A 17,159-nucleotide genomic window follows, 5' to 3' on the forward strand; every position below is an offset into this window, starting at 1 on the left:
ATATTCGCAAAAACGCAGCCACGTGCAAACCATGTCACCACTGCACGTGCGTTGTCTGCACGTGCAACATGAACACCGACAGTATAAAAGTGCAGGGTGTTCGCTTGCCTGGCCTCTGTATCTGGCCGACAGTTGACAATCCAGGAGATGCCACGTCTCAGTGAACCGCAGAGAAACAATGCCATCGGCCGACTAGACGCAGGCGAATCCAGAACGGCCGTTGCCAGGGCATTCCATGTGTCCCCAAGCACCATCTCCAGACTGTGGGACCATTACCAGCAACATGGATCAACACGTGACCTCCCTAGATCCGGTCGACCACGGGTCACTACCCCCGGGCAGGACCGCTACATCCGGGTACGCCACCTTCGGGGACGATTGACTACTGCCACCTCCACAGCCGCAGCAATACCAGGTTTGCGCAGGATATCCGACCAGACCGTACGGAACCGCCTACGTGAGGTAGGAATTCGTGCCAGACGTCCAGTTCGAGGTGTCATCTTAACACCACAACACCGTCGACTCCGACTGCAGTGGTGCCAGATTCATCGACAATGGCCTCAGCTGCGATGGAGACAGGTGTGGTTCAGTGACGAGTCCCGATTTCTGCTCCGACGTCATGATGGAAGATGTCGCGTGTATAGGCGTCGTAGGGAACGTTATGCGGCAAACTGCGTGCAGGAAGTGGACAGATTCGGCGGGGGTAGTGTCATGGTGTGGGCAGCCATCTCACACACTGGCAGAACTGACCTGGTCCACGTGCAGGGCAACCTGAATGCACAGGGCTACATTGACCAGATCCTCCGGCCACACATCGTTCCAGTTATGGCCAACGCCAACGCAGTGTTCCAACATGACAACGCCAGGCCTCACACAGCACGTCTCACAACGGCTTTCCTACAGAACAACAACATTAATGTCCTTCCTTGGCCATCGATCTCACCGGATTTGAACCCAATTGAGCATCTATGGGACGAGTTGGACCGACGACTCCGACAGCGACAACCACAGCCCCAGACCCTGCCCGAGCTGGCAGCAGCCTTGCAGGCCGAGTGGGCCACCATCCCCCGGGACGTCATCCGTAATCTGGTTGCTTCAATGGGCAGGCGGTGCCAGGCAGTTGTCAACACACGCGGAGGCCACACCCGGTATTGACTCCAGATGACCTTGACCTTGGTGGTGTGTCCTATCACTTACTCACAATGGACTAGAGTGAATTGTGAACAATCCTGCAACATTTGCTAATTATCGGACTCACCATTCAATAATTAAATCAATTCTCCAAATGTTACGACAATGTGGTTTTGCGTTTCTTCTTTTGAAGAGTTTATATACTAGTGCAAGGGGTTAATGCATTAAAAATATGAAAAAAAAATATCCCTTGCAAAATCAGCACTTTTGATGTATAATTTTAGGAAGGGGAGGGGGTGTAATAAAACAAGAATAGTGTTAGACAGATGTGACCAGCCACTATATGATATATATATCTGCAGATGCATCATCTACAACAAGTGCTTGTCAAGAAGAGAGATCCTGTTACACACATCTGTTTCATTGAAGAAATAGCCAAAGTAAGTTGGGAAGCATTTATCAGCAAAATTACATTACATGGCTTGAACTTAAGAGCTTGTTTCCCCGGCAGTTTTGTAAAGAATTGCTATGTGTGAAACGGCCAACCGACTGCAGTTTTGAGGCTGTCTATGACAGTGTTTTAAAATGTGACATTTGCAGCAAGTAAACATTACTGAAAGGTTATTTTGCTGTATTTAGACATTTCAAATGTACAAATGTTAATATTGGCAGATAATGCACACCAGGCAGCCTTTGAAATAAGCACTTGTCCGTTTGTCCTGACAAGTGAAAATCTATTCGGACAAACAAACGCACTTTGGTGCTTATCCTGTGGACTAGTGAAAATGTTGAATGAAGTTTCGTTTTAAACAATCAAAAACATCATTCTTGTACTTGAATAAAACAAACTACTTATTTGGACAAGTGAAAATGATGGCGGACAAGTAGATTTCTAGATGTATTTGTCTGTTAGACTAGTAAAACATTCTGCTTATTTCTATCACTGCCAGGTGGATACATTTTGCCATTGTTGAGGAGCTTGACAGATGGCACAAAAGATCTATCTGCAATGCTCTCTGCCTACAGCAATTTATTTAATTGCCGTCGTTAAGTTCAAGCCCTGCATTACTTGTGGTTATTCCAGTTGCATGTAGGATGAATCTTTATCTGTTTTGGGAGGGGAAGAATGTAGCCCAGTGGTAAAGTGCTTGACTGGGCTATTGCTCATTCTAGCCAGTGCACCATAACTGTTATATCAAAGACAGTGCTATGTGCTATCTTGTCTATGAGATGGTGCATATAAAAGATGTGAAAATGTAATGGGTTTCTTCTCTGTTTGGCCCAATGTGTTACATTTCAAAGAATTGGTTACAGATATATTTCTTTTCAACCAGTAACACCACAGTGACCGCATCACTGGTCAAACAGTCTGTTTTCATGAGCTGGTCTTACCTTAGTTAGTAGACAGTGGTCTTTAGTGTGTACTTTCAGAACAAGTAATAGTTCACTATGTAACAGACTGGTGGATTGCGTGAATTTAAATTAACATATTGTGCCCTGTTAAAAGTGTATATCACTTAGTGTCAATATGTTCATAGTACATTCAAATACTAACCTAATTCAATTTTGCTTAAATCAGTTTATCATTGACTTGTGTTTCAGTAATCGTTGTCATACCTTGAAGTGGAATAGAGTGTGTGTGGAAGAGAAACTGATTAATAATAATATCTATCCTGAGGCTTTTACGTGTTGGACAGTCATAATACTGTGTATGTAATGATAAATAAATATTATTATCTGAATTTGTTAAAGTTTTATATGCACAGGCTCTTATGGAACAATAGATTTGATTCAAACCATTTTTAATGTTTTAATTATTATTTTATTGTATTATTTATTCCAGCACCGGAGTGATGATGTAAATATTATGCATGAGTTCTGGATTAGTGTAACCAACATGTTGACAAATGAGTTCAGAGAAGCTGCTGAAAGTAAGTAATTTTACTAACTGATCTGTTGTACAGAAGAGAATGGGGTGAGGTGGGGTTGGACATATCATGATATGGTTGAATATTCCGAGTATAGAGGGCCATGCCTATTCACCAAATTGGATTGAAAATCTAGTAAGCATTTTAGCCAGATAGTTATGCTATATTTAGAATTTTTGTGCCATTTAGGCAAAATGTCATATACAGAGGCAGTGGGACAGTGATTGTCTAGCCCCCCAATTGAAGATTATATATCTCCCTCCTCAGTTGAAAAGTGAATTAATCTGACTGGCCTAGTAGTTGGAAGGCAAATTACCAAAGTAATGTAACTGGCCCCCTCTTCCACAGGGGCATCTTCCGAAGGAGATGAAAAAATTGTGAGCGATTTTGTAAAATTCCTTTGAAAATGTCTAACCGCAGTCAGTTTTTACAATCATGTAACGGAATGATAAAAGTACATGTAAAAGCTGCTGTTTCATATTACAGCTCTAGGTGAAATTTCTAACTATAGTTCATCTCACGGGGAACAACCTTTTTTAATGCTATAGAATTTACTAGAAGTTATTTATTTCTGAGCCGATTGTTTTCTAAATTGGACGCAAAAATTGTTTCCAAAACACTTTTACTTTTCTTCTTACAACAAACAAAACTGAAACTATTTACAAAATAATTTTTTTTTTTTTTTTGTAGGATGAGATGGACAATAGCTCAGTTGTTGAAATAAATTTATGATAGACACCAAGCAGCCAGAGTTGAAAATTTGATGAGATGTTAATAAACAAATATTCCTTTCGTTTCTTACATCGGTAAAACATTTGCTGAATATTATGTCACACATGACTTCATAATATTCTTTCAGCTTCCACATTCCTGAAACAAGCCTTTGAAGGGGAGTACCCAAAGCTGTTACGTCTGTACAATGATCTGTGGAAGAGACTGCAGCAGTTCAATATCAACATGGCTGTCAGTCCGGGCAGCTCGGACGTCGCACCGGTCGATGATGTCAAGAAAGTGGATAGTTCCGTAAAGTCAGATAGTGACAGCAAGAGATATGAGTGAGTTCTTGACAAATTCTCATTTATGTGTTTGTCACCTTGAGGGAAACAAAGCTATTGCTTCTTGACAAAGGAGCTGGTATACATTGACACTTGCACCCATGACAGGCGTGCACTACAACAGTTTGCTGTGAATGTGCATGTTAAGCCCTGTGACCTGACGTGACCTGAGGAAAACAAGCATCCTTTTATTGTCATGAAAGGTTTTAATAGTATCCATTTTGGGATGATGTATGTTCAAAAGGGGATGAAAGAAGACTTTTTATAAATGTGTGTGTGTGTGTCTTGTGTGTGTCTTGTGTGTGCTCTTAGAAGAAAGAATGGGATTAGGGAGAAGTATTTTTAAAATATGTGAAATATTTATCAGTTGACTAGTGGGGTTTGATAAGTTGCAGGATCAGTTGCCATGAGTGGTTTTTTCCTTGTCTTATCCAATGCCCTACAACTAGTACGTCAAAGACCATGGTGTGTACTGACCTTCCTATGGAAAAATGCACACAATATCTCATGGGGTAACCTGTATTACAGTTTCTTCTCTCTCTGTGTCTCTCTGTGTGTGTCTCTCTCTCTCTCTCTCTCTCTCTCTCTCTCTCTCTCTCTCTCTCTCTCTCTCTCTCTCTCTCTCTCTCTCTCTCTCTCTCTCTCTCTCTCTCTCTCTCCCTCCCTCTCCCTCTCCCTCTCCCTCTCCCTCTCCCTCCCCATTCCTCCTCTTTCCTCCTCTCTGTCTATGATTTTCTCTTTTGAGTGATCGATCTTTATCAAATGTCATTAGAACCATTTTGTTAGATACTAAGTAGTCTTAATTTAAGATGTGATAAAAAATGCCTTTCCTTCCGCCCATCCAACTGAGTCATTGATTATGTTGAATTTTTGTATTACAGCTCTGAGGCAGCTCTGCGAGAGACGCTGTGCAGCTTTGAGAATGCCTACTTGTCGAGATCTCTGTCTCGTCTGTTTGACCCCATCAACCTGGTGTTTGCAAGCGGCTCCTCCAATCCACCAACATCTGAGGAGGTGGAAAACATCGTGAAGACAATTTCAAGGTTTCTATATACAGTGAAACCCCTTTAAACCGGACACCCACAGGATCAAGTAAAAAGTCTGGTTATAAGGGGTATTTGGTTTAGAAAGGTTATGTAGGCCTACTCCACTGACATTTAAAAGGGGACTGAAAAATTTCCTATTTTATGGGAATTCTGGTTTATATAGATTCCTGTTTTGAGGGAATTCTGGTTTATAGAGATTCCTGTTTTGAGAGAATTCTGGTTTATAGAGATTCCTGTTTTGAGGGAATTCTGGTTTATAGAGATTCCTGTTTTGTTTGAATTCTGGTTTATAGAGATTCCTGTTTTGAGGGAATTCTGGTTTATAGAGATTCCAGTTTTGTGGGAATTCTGGTTTATAGAGTTTCCTGTTTTTAGGGAATTCTGGTTTATAGATTCCTGTTTTGAGGGAATTGTGGTCTGTAGGTATTACTGTTTTGAGGGTTTTCATTCTATAATTATAATTATAAGTATTATACCTTGGGTACTAGAGTTACAATAAATATAAATCCTAGAATTCATAAAATAAACTTCAGTTATTTTTTTATTGGTAAGAGGCACTGTTTTGAACATAACTTTGTTTTCTTCACTAACTTTTAAGTGATTTAGTGACTTGAATATCTATAAGTGACCTGCAATTGTTTACAAAGACAACTGGCCTTAATAGTGTAGTGGTTAAGCCATGGGACTTAGTCCGGTAGGTACTAGCTTTGCACACTGGTACCATCTCTCATCCAGGGCGAGACGTAGCCCAGTGGTAAAGCATTCGCTTGATGCGCGATCATTTTGGGATCGATCCCTGTCGGTGGGCTCATTGGGCTATTTCTCGCTCCAGCCAGTGCACCCTGACTAGTACATCAAAGGCTGTCGTATGTGTTATCCTGTCTTTGGGATGGTGCATATAAAAGACCCCTTGTTGTTAATCAAAAAGAGTAGCTCATGAAGTGGTGACAGCGGGTTTCCTCTCTCAATATCTGTGTGGTCCTTAACCATATGTCTGACGCCATATAACTGTAAATAAAATGTGTTGAATGCATTGTTAAATAAAACATTTCCTTCCTTCCAGATCCCATTCAGAATGAGCTCATTGAATGATATGTATTTAGTAATGTAGTCAATTTGTTTTGTCTTGTATCTTTCAGTGAACTGAATGTGGCAAATGTGGACAGCAAATTGAGTATTACAGTGGCTAAAAATGTGGCCAAGACGATCAAGCTTTTCTGTGTGAAAAGTGAACAACTGGTACATAATGTAGTAATATAATTAATTAATGATTGAAAGATCTATTAGAAACACATTATATTATACAGTTACTATTCAGACTGTTGACAGTAATAATGTAATTAAAATGAATATTATTGGTGAGTAGAGAAATTTAATTACTATTAAACTATGATAACTTGAAATATAAGTTTCAGGGAATTTGAATTTTCAAGTCATATGAGATGGTGGGGGGCAGGGGAAGGGTTCAGAAGGGTCACCTTTCCCCCACTGCTGAAGCAAATCTTCACATTTGGGCAAAAATTATATGATGGAGATTTACAAACAAAATGAGCTGGCCTGAATATTTCATCATTCTATTCACAATATTTGTTGTAATCCATATCAATATTTGTAGTTATTCAATTGAAATCCTATGTAGCTGTAATGTATAAATGTTAACGAGATTCAGGCATTTTTGTTTAATTCAGGCGAAAATCACAAAAATAGAAGCAAGCCAAATCAAAACTGTAAATAAATTGTGTGGCTTCATTCATATTGTAAGAAACACATGTTCCTTTTGTGTATATTGTAAAATGAAATGAAGTACAAAAAATAAAACATAACTGACATAATAAGCTGTTTTTATATGCATGGATATAGATGTTAAAATAATATTTCCGTTTCTGTTTTAATTAGCTGACTACAGACGGTGAAGCCAGCCAAGTGATAGGACCACCAACACCAGGACAGAGCCGGAATGCGTCGGTCGTGAATACACTGTATCAGCTGCATCACTCCATGGCAAAGGTGAACTCGTGTAATATGCTAAATGAAAGATTTTTAAGGACTTGAGGTGGATCTGAGTGTATAGCTTAGGTGTAAGTTCAGTTGGCCGTTTGTCGCTAAGGCTTTCTAGACTGGTTTTTGTGTTTCACATTAATCATATGACATTTATCAAAATAATGGCTGGCTGAACTTGGGCCAGTTTCCTGAGGTGCAGTGAGTTATAGGATCTGTCCTCATCAGTGAATTATTTATAATATGGTTTGTCATGCACACAATCAGGGACGTTTGTGTCCTGGTTAGGTGGGGGTGCTCTCTGTAAGCTATATGAAGTAATAACAACTGCAGCTCTGATTGAAAGTAATACGAGACAAATAAAGAGTTTTAAATTCCTTCCAAGCAAAAATAATTTATGCCATTATTCCACTATATCAGAAGCCTCAGTAATGGTTTTGGACACATTTTAACCCGTTTCCTGCCGTTGACGTGTATACACGTCAAGCGTCATTACAATGACGTCATTTTGCATTGTTTTCATTTAAAAATCGTTTTCTAAATTAATTGTTGACATTTTTGTCAAAAAAAAGTAAGAAAATGTTAATAAATAGTCTTTAGAATGACATATCCAAATATTTGCTAAATTGTTGTTGTACATCTTATGTTTTTTTGAAAACAAAAATGACCCGTCAAATGGCGCGTGGCTATTGTTTGTTATTGTTTCTTGTTTTTTGGTAGCGGTTTCTTTTATCTCTACAAAGTTGTCATAATATACTATTATATATGAACTACATTATGACATTTGCATTAAAATAGAACAAGTATCACTTTTAATGCCTAAAAAAAGGTACAAACACAATCAAGTAGTTGTAATCCGACGGCATAAACAGTCATCGAAAAGCGCCATTTCCCTATTTCTATTTATAAACAACAGGTCATGTGACAGCACATTTCCCGCCATACAATTTGACAGCAGTAGAAAACATTGCTTGCATGTGCTGCTAACTGTTTTCATTAATAATTACAACATAGTTACTTATACTACAGCAGACAATATTCTAACTAGCTATATGTATGTTTGCTTGAACAGTTACGTCGACTATATGATCGAACACGTACATGTTCATCGTTGTTTTGTTGTGTGTTGTTTTTCTGCCAGTTTTTCCTTTTTCCTTTTCAGCATGACATATTACATTCACATTGGTATTAATCACTACTGAGTGGATATATGTTTGTTCTCATTTTTTAAAAGTGAATTACAAATGATAGTTTACGAATATCTGCTGAATTAGTCTGGGGAATACCTTGACCTACATTATTTTTAATAACCAACCGCAAAACATTCTCGTTGCGTGTCACACATAATTATGTGGTGCCACCGGTTTCTTGTTTTATTATTGAAATGGATTAAAGCATGTATTATACTGTACCAGTCGCGGATCCAAGGATTGTGTGTGTGCGGGAGGGGGTGGGTGGGGAGAGAGGTGCCGTGCATGGCTTTTTATGAATAAGTTAGTGTATATAAGCAGTGAATGTTTTGTAATTATGTTTGTATGGTGGATGACATTTTTTTTTAAATCGGGCATGTGTGCTGGGATTTTAGGTGGGGATGTCTGGAGAGTGAAGTTTATAGGGGAGTTCAGTCATGCTCAGCCAGGAATATGTATTGTTTTTGTTTTTTTAATCTGCTCAAGCAGGGACTGGAAGGGGGGTGGGGGGGGGTGGGGGGCAGTGGACCCATTCCCTGCACACACATCTGCAAATGTTATAAAGATAAATTAATCATCATGAGGTAAACTGTAGTTGTATTGGATCGAGTGTATTTTGATAAATTTATTGGTACCAAAATCTAAAATTCGGGCGAATACGACACAGACATTCGGGCAAATTGAGCTGGCCTGAAACCTTTTCGTCATGTACTAGTATTTCCAACATTTCTCCCACAATACTAGTTGTAATTAAATCCATGTAAAAATGTGAAGTGCTTCCTTTGAAACCCTGTATTATATATACTAAAGTTGGTTGGCAGTAACGCTAAAACTAATAAATATTGTTTTTTAGTTGGTGGTATTTTCGTTTAATTCGGGCACAAATTAGCCTGCTCTTCTCCCTCTCCCACCCCTACAAAACAAAACGGGATCCCATACGCTTATGATTAGTACATCAGGCCTGTACGGTACAAATTGGTGTGGATGCGTCGGGGGAATACACACCCTCGCCGCGAGGTCCAATTTTTTTTTCCACGCAACAGTTATCGACCGTTTTTTATAACATCCACACGGTCCTTTTTCGTGTTACGCAACACCCCCAAAACATGCAGTAACTATATGGACCTATATAAAATGTGAAAATTACAGTAGGATAATGGTTTGCAATAGATTCGAGTAAGTAATCGCATTTTTTTATTTTATTAATATTATCGACGATTGACCCAGATACAATACTTCGCGGTACCAACTGCCAGTGATTTCTTCTTCTTTCACTCCCTCAATAAACATGTCAGAAGAAGTTGCACAAATATAAATTCATGATTCCGATAATAATGTTTTCAACATTTATTGTGACACCTATTGCGGTAGGGAGCACATTTTCTACGTCCGCTCGGACTACTGTGAGTCATGCATAGACGTTTCATGTTTTTGACTTCTCAAAAAGTTCTTAATCAGTTCCAACTACATTTTGTACCACACATAAACACATTCTGACCTCCCTCTCCAAGGGCCTAAGCGACAGGGCCCAAAATTAAAAAAAAAAATGAAGCGGTATAGGCCAAAGCGTACAGGTTCTCATTTTTGTTGGGGATACAGGCAGATTTCTGCCAGAGTTGAACGAAAATCCCTGAATTTGGATAACAACAATTATTCATATTAGCTTTACTGCCAAACAGCAGGGCCTCAGCTAGCGGGTAGAGGCAATGGTGTGTGTGTGTGTGTGTTTTATTTTTTATTTAACGACACCACTAGAGCACACTGATTTATTAATCATCGGCTATTGGATGTCAAACATTTGGTAATTTTGACATACTAGTAGTCTTAGAAAGAAAACCCCCTACATTTTTCCATTAGTAGCAAGGCATCTTTTATATACACCATCCCAAAGACAGGATAGTACATACCACGGCCTTTGATATACCAGTCATGGAGCACTGGCTGGAACGAGAAATAGCCTGGTGTGGGAGGAATGCATTGGGGGAGGGGGGTAAAATAATAGAAAAATAGTTTATTGCTACTGATGTTTTAAGTATGTAACCTCCCTGAAATGACCGCAAAATGGTGTCTTGCACCTTCCATGCTCATTGGTTCATTGTTTAAATCCTAGTTACAGCCCTGAATAGCTACCGTATATAGGGTTGCAAATGAATCACTACATATTTTTACATGGATTACAACTAATATTGTGTGAGTAAAATGATGGAAATACATGGTGAAAATGTTTTAGACCAGCTCATTTGCCTGAAATGCTACATCTGGATAGTATTCAAATAATATATAAAGGCAAATAGATGACCAGTGTATATAACTTGTGAATGTCCCCCTAGGTGGGGATGGAGTTCACAGTAGTTATATAGAAATTGAATATCCGTGACTCATTTCCTTGTGAATTTGGTCATTCTACCCCTCACCTAAGGGTGGGGCACAAACATGGGAAAATTAAGCCAATTGTCTTGTCCAGGAATACCATAAAAATATCAATTTTGCGAATTCCGTTAATATCGTGTCCCCCGTCCCATTTTACTCTTTTTTTTGACAATTGTGACCGTGTGAAGCACTATTGCAAGTATCTTGTGTCACAATAAATTACTAAAATGCATAAAATCCTTTTTACTATTTCTATTATTCTAATATCAGTGTCCAGGGTTTCTGCCAGAGGGTATGAAGGGTAAAATTATGCACCCTAAAATCTTGGGAATTAATGGATATGTTTTAATAATTTTTAGAACGATTATAGTAAGATTGCTGCTGCTTAAAGTTTGTACATGAAATGCAGTGTCCAATTTCAAAAGATTCCAAACCCCATAACCACCTAGTAGGGGCAGTTATGATCTGGATTATTGATTACTGGTGTCCTTTGCTTTTGACCTTATGACCCAAAAGTTGCATGCACACAGCAAATAGTTTCCAGTTTTACATACCTTACCATGGTAACCAAAATTTTGCATTGGTTACCATGGTAACAGTTTCGATCTGGGTACCATGGTAGCATATAGTTTTGAACTGGTTACCATGGTAACAGAATTAATAAGCTTCATATATCTTTTGTACAGGCATAGTACCGGTAGTGTTTTATTCATGTTTTCTTAATTAATAATGAAAAAATTGTATATTGAAATGTGCAGCCATTGCCATGGTAACATAAATAAAATAACCATCCCCAAAATGCTATCATTACATAGGTGGATCATTATGGTATATATGGGTGTAATTTCATGTTAAAATGTCCATGGATTTTAATAAACTTACTAGAAATGTAGAACAGGTGAAAATTCTTTGAATTTAGCAAAAACGAATGCGGCAGGATAAGGGTTAATATATTTGTAATTTTGTTATGGAAGATGTTGTAATACTGTTTCAGGTATTGTCAAATATTGGTCACTTCGCCCAAGAAGCTCAAGATTCCATTCAGACAGCACTAGAGGTAAGGTTTGGATAATATTATCTAAAAAATACATACATTTAATCCTTATCCACTGAGATGGCAAAAATAACTCCCATCAGTTTCAACAAAACTTTATATTGTAGATATATATATATACTCTTCAAAAAAAGAAACGCAAAAGGGTACAAATGGGTTATAACTCCGATTTTATGTTTCCTACCGGTTCATGCTTTGTGAATATAAGGTCATTGCATGTCCCAAACACATTCCCACGGTTACATTCGATAAAACGCAGCTACTGTACAATAAAGTTCCAAAATGTGAATATTCGCAAAAACGCAGCCACGTGCAAACCATGTCACCACTGCACGTGCGTTGTTGCACGTGCAACATGAACACCGACAGTATAAAAGTGCAGGGTGTTCGCTTGCCTGGCCTCTGTATCTGGCCGACAGTTGACAATCCAGGACATGCCACGTCTCAGTGAACCGCAGAGAAACAATGCCATCGGCCGACTAGACGCAGGCGAATCCAGAACGGCCGTTGCCAGGGCATTCCATGTGTCCCCAAGCACCATCTCCAGACTGTGGGACCGTTACCAGCAACATGGATCAACACGTGACCTCCCTAGATCCGGTCGACCACGGGTCACTACCCCCGGGCAGGACCGCTACATCCGGGTACGCCACCTTCGGGAACGATTGACTACTGCCACCTCCACAGCCGCAGCAATACCAGGTTTGTGCAGGATATCCGACCAGACCGTACGGAACCGCCTACGTGAGGTAGGAATTCGTGCCAGACGTCCAGTTCGAGGTGTCATCTTAACACCACAACACCGTCGACTCCGACTGCAGTGGTGCCAGATTCATCGACAATGGCCTCAACTGCGATGGAGACAGGTGTGATTCAGTGACGAGTCCCGATTTCTACTCCGACATCATGATGGAAGATGTCGCGTGTATAGGCGTCGTGGTGAACGTTATGCGGCAAACTGCGTGCAGGAAGTGGACAGATTCGGCGGGGGTAGTGTCATGGTGTGGGCAGCCATCTCACACACTGGCAGAACTGACCTGGTCCACGTGCAGGGCAACCTGAATGCACAGGGCTACATTGACCAGATCCTCCGGCCACACATGGTTCCAGTTATGGCCAACGCCAACGCAGTGTTCCAACATGACAACGCCAGGCCTCACACAGCACGTCTCACAACGGCTTTTCTACAGAACAACAACATTAATGTCCTTCCTTGGCCATCGATATCACCGGATTTGAACCCAATTGAGCATCTATGGGACGAGTTGGACCGACGCCTCCGACAGCGACAACCACAGCCCCAGACCCTGCCCGAGCTGGCAGCAGCCTTGCAGGCCGAGTGGGCCACCATCCCCCGGGACGTCATCCGTACTCTGGTTGCTTCAATGGGCAGGCGGTGCCAGGCAGTTGTCAACACACGCGGAGGCCACACCCGGTATTGACTCCAGATGACCTTGACCTTGGTGGTGTGTCCTATCACTTACTCACAATGGACTAGAGTGAATTGTGAACAATCCTGCAACATTTGGTAATTATCGGACTCACCATTCAATAATTAAATCAATTCTCCAAATGTTACGACAATGTCGTTTTGCGTTTCTTCTTTTGAAGAGTATATATATATATATATATTTTTTTTTTTTTCCACTATAACCTGACCTCCCACCCTTATGTATTTCAAGTTTTGGAGCACTTGTTTGATGTGCGGTCAGTTTGGGATCGATCCCCGTTGGTGGGCCTATTTGGCTATCTCTCGTTGCAGCCAGTGTATATCAAAGGCCATGGTATGTGCTATCCTGTCTGTGGGATTGTGCATATAAAAGATCCCTTGCTCTTAATGAAAAAATTAGCAGGTTTTCTCGCTAAGACTACAGGTTAAAATTACCAAATGTTTGACATCCAGTAGCCAATGATTAATAAATCATTGTGCTATAGTTAAACAAAACAAACTCTGCATCAAGTTTGCAGACATCTGTCAACACAACAACTTATAATAGATTTTATGAACGCTTGCTTGTTAATTTTCAGAGTGTTGTGTTGTTGATGGGTACATCTATTAACCCTTTGTTGTCATCCATCTCCGATGCACTGGAGGCCATCATTCTAACCATTCACCAGGAGGACTTCTCAGGGTAAGATGCAGCCATGAAGGAAAGGACACTATTAACAAAACTAGCATATTGTTTAATCCAGATCTAGTGGGTCTGAAGCACAATTATTGTGATGTTTGATTGAGGGTGGGAGAGGAAAGGAAAGGTATCTTTGTTTTAAATGACATCTCATCACAACAAAGGAGAAGACAAAACCCCATTGCTTTCACAGAAGCAAGCCGTCTTTTAAGCCTACCACATACGAGAACTATCAGTTGAGCACGATTGCTTATGACTTTCATAATGACGTCACTCTGATGCAATTTTCGTGCTTCCATTGGTCAGTTAGTAAATTTAGCTTAGATGGTAACTCGCATAGCAGGGTTCGAAACTCGCAAAAAAAATATGGTGGCCCAAAACATTATAATGCATGTTGGCAAATTATGGTAAGTGAACCATGAGTATGATATTAATGTGGAATACACATATTAATAGTGGCTCATGTGTTATAGCTCTAAAGATTATAATATTATTTGGGCGACTTATGCCATTATTTTGTAATGTTAAAGTCACCCAAAGAAAACATTGGTCGCATTTGGCGAACCTGGCCACAGGCCATTTCGAGCCCTGCATAGCCAGACACATGGTGAGAATTTTCACTCAAGACCAAAAATATAAAATATGATAGATATTTTCTTTATGATCACACAAGGTGAAATACTCAGCAAAATTGTGTCCGCTCAAAAGGCTATCTGCTGAGCAAAAAGTCTCAAGTAATTGTTTGTTCAGCTGATAGCTCCTGTGTGTTGTAGGATTGATGTAAATTTTTCCAAGATAGGATAGCACATTTCTATAGACATTACCTGTCCTCAAACAAGTGCACCTCCCCCCCACGCAAGTGGTCTGGTCCGAACATCCCAACAGCCAATGGGATGGCCTAAATTCTTCTACTGCATACTGCTCTCTAGTTCCGGTCACATGACTGTAACTTCCTTCTTTTTCTCTTCGCTAAAGGGTCTGGACGTCCTTTTGCTTGGCTCTGTTTGGAGTCAACTTTTATAAGACCTTTGGTTTTGTATTAGTGTTTGGGTGAAATGTTTTTCACCTTCGTTTTCATTAGCTTTCGTATGTTCTTTTCGCGTATTTCACTTGACTTCCAAGCGTTTAATTACATGAAATGTTGTTTATATTGCCGGTTGTCGTGTCGGACGCCATTTGCAAAATGGCGTCTGTGTTGACTGGCTTTGTGTTTGGGTGAAATGTTTTTCACCTTAATTTTCGTTAGCTTTCGTTAGCTTTCATATGTCTTTCGCGTATTTCGCTTGACTTGCCAAGTGTTAATTACATGAAATGTTGTTATATCGCCGGTTGTCGTGTCGGACGCCATTTGCAAAATGGCGTCTTTATTTACCGGCTTTGTATTTGTGTTATGGTTGGTTTTTTCTTTCTTTTCACAGATTGAAAATTACTATTATCATATCTGATAATGTTCAGGTGACTAGTTCGAGCGTGTTACGCTGCAAGAAGTTAGCCGGCGGCGACCCAGGTTGTCGTGTTCGTGTGGCCTCACTTCTAGAAAGATCCCTGCTCTTAATTGAAAAAATTAGCAGGTTTTCTCGCTAAGACTAAAGGTTAAAATTACCAAATGTTTGACATCCAGTAGCCAATTGCTTTATAAAATTCATTGTGCTATAGTTAAACATTAAACAAACTCTGCCATCCAAGTTTGCAGACATCTGTCAAACAAACAAATCTAGAATAGATTTTATGAAGCCTTGCTTGTTAATTTTCAGAGTGTTGATGTGTTGATGGGTTACATCTATTAAACCCTTTGTTGTCATCCATTTCCGATGCACTGGGATGCATCATCCGAACCATTCAAAAGGAGGGGGACTTCCAGGGTAAGATGAAGCTTGAAGGAAAGGACCACTAGTAAAAAACTAGCATAAGTGTTTAATCCAGATTCAGTGGGTTTGAAAGGCACAATTATGGTGATGTTTGATTGAGGGTTTGAGAGGAAAGGAATGGGATCTTTGTTTTTAAATGACATATCATCCCCAAACAAAGGAGCAGCACAAAACCCATTGCTTTCACAGAAGAAAAGCCGCCTGTAAGCCTACCACGTATCGAGAAACTATCAGGTTGAACGATTGCTTAGGACTTTCATAATGACGTCACTCGATGCAATTTTCGTGCTTCCATTGGTCAGTTAGTAAATTTAGCTTAGATGGTAACTCGCATAGCAGGGTTCGAAACTCGCAAAAAAATATGGTGGCCCAAAAAATTATAATGCATGTTGGCAAATTATTGTAAGTGAACCTGAGTATGATATTAATGTGGATACACATATTACTAGTGGCTCATGTGTTTATAGCTCTAAAGATTATAATATTATTTGGGCGGGTGGGGCTTATGCCATTATTTTGTAATGTTAAAGTCACCCAAAGAAAACATTGGTCGCATTTGGCGAACATGGCCACAGGCCATTTCGAGGCCCTGCATAGCCAGAACATGGTGAGACCCTTTTTCACTCAAGACCAAAAATATAAAATATGATAGATATTTTCTTTATGATCACACAAGGTGAAATACTCAGCAAAATTGTGTCCGCTCAAAAGGCTATCTGCTGAGCAAAAAGTCTCAAGTAATTGTTTGTTCAGCTGATAGCTCCTGTGTGTTGTAGGATTGATGTAAATTTTTCCAAGATAGGGATAGCACATTTCTATAGACATTACCTGTCCTCAAACAAGTGCACCTCCCCCCCACGCAAGTGGTCTGGTCCGAACATCCCAACAGCCAATGGGATGGCCTAAATTCTTCTACTGCATACTGCTCTCTAGTTCCGGTCACATGACTGTAAACTTCCTTCTTTTTCTCTTCGCTAAAGGGTCTGGGACGTCCTTTTGCTTGGCCTCTGTTGGAGTCAACTTTTATAAGACCTTTGGTTTTGTATTAGTGTTTGGGTGAAAGTTTTTCACCTTCGTTTTCATTAGCTTTCGTATGTTCTTTTCGCGTATTTCACTTGACTTCCAAGCGTTTAATTACATGAAATGTTGTTTATATTGCCGGTTGTCGTTGTCGGACGCCATTTGCAAAATGGCGTCTGTGTTTGACTGGCTTTTGTGTTTGGGTGAAATGTTTTTCACCTTAATTTTCGTTAGCTTTCGTTAGCTTTCATATGTCTTTCGCGTATTCGCTTGACTTGCCAAGTGTTAATTACATGAAATGTTGTTATATCGCCGGTTGTCCGTGTCGGACGCCATTTGCAAAATGGCGTCTTTATTTACCGGCTTTTGT

At 40.0% G+C, this 17,159-nt stretch overlaps 1 protein-coding gene across 1 annotated transcript in view; it reads left to right on the plus strand.

The window, feature by feature from the left end:
• LOC121368429 (conserved oligomeric Golgi complex subunit 5-like) overlaps positions 1–17,159 on the plus strand; it is a 33,563-nt gene that overhangs the window by 6,364 nt on the left and 10,040 nt on the right. The window contains exons 10-17 of the mRNA XM_041493159.1: positions 1,494–1,571; positions 2,975–3,062; positions 3,919–4,114; positions 4,996–5,157; positions 6,300–6,399; positions 7,057–7,167; positions 11,713–11,775; positions 13,801–13,904. Of these exons, the coding sequence (XP_041349093.1) occupies positions 1,494–1,571; positions 2,975–3,062; positions 3,919–4,114; positions 4,996–5,157; positions 6,300–6,399; positions 7,057–7,167; positions 11,713–11,775; positions 13,801–13,904 (902 nt within the window). The remainder of the gene's footprint in view (positions 1–1,493; positions 1,572–2,974; positions 3,063–3,918; positions 4,115–4,995; positions 5,158–6,299; positions 6,400–7,056; positions 7,168–11,712; positions 11,776–13,800; positions 13,905–17,159) is intronic.

The sequence above is a fragment of the Gigantopelta aegis genome, chromosome 3, assembly GCF_016097555.1.
Source record: "Gigantopelta aegis isolate Gae_Host chromosome 3, Gae_host_genome, whole genome shotgun sequence".
NCBI classification, from domain to species: Eukaryota; Metazoa; Mollusca; class Gastropoda; order Neomphalida; family Peltospiridae; genus Gigantopelta; species Gigantopelta aegis.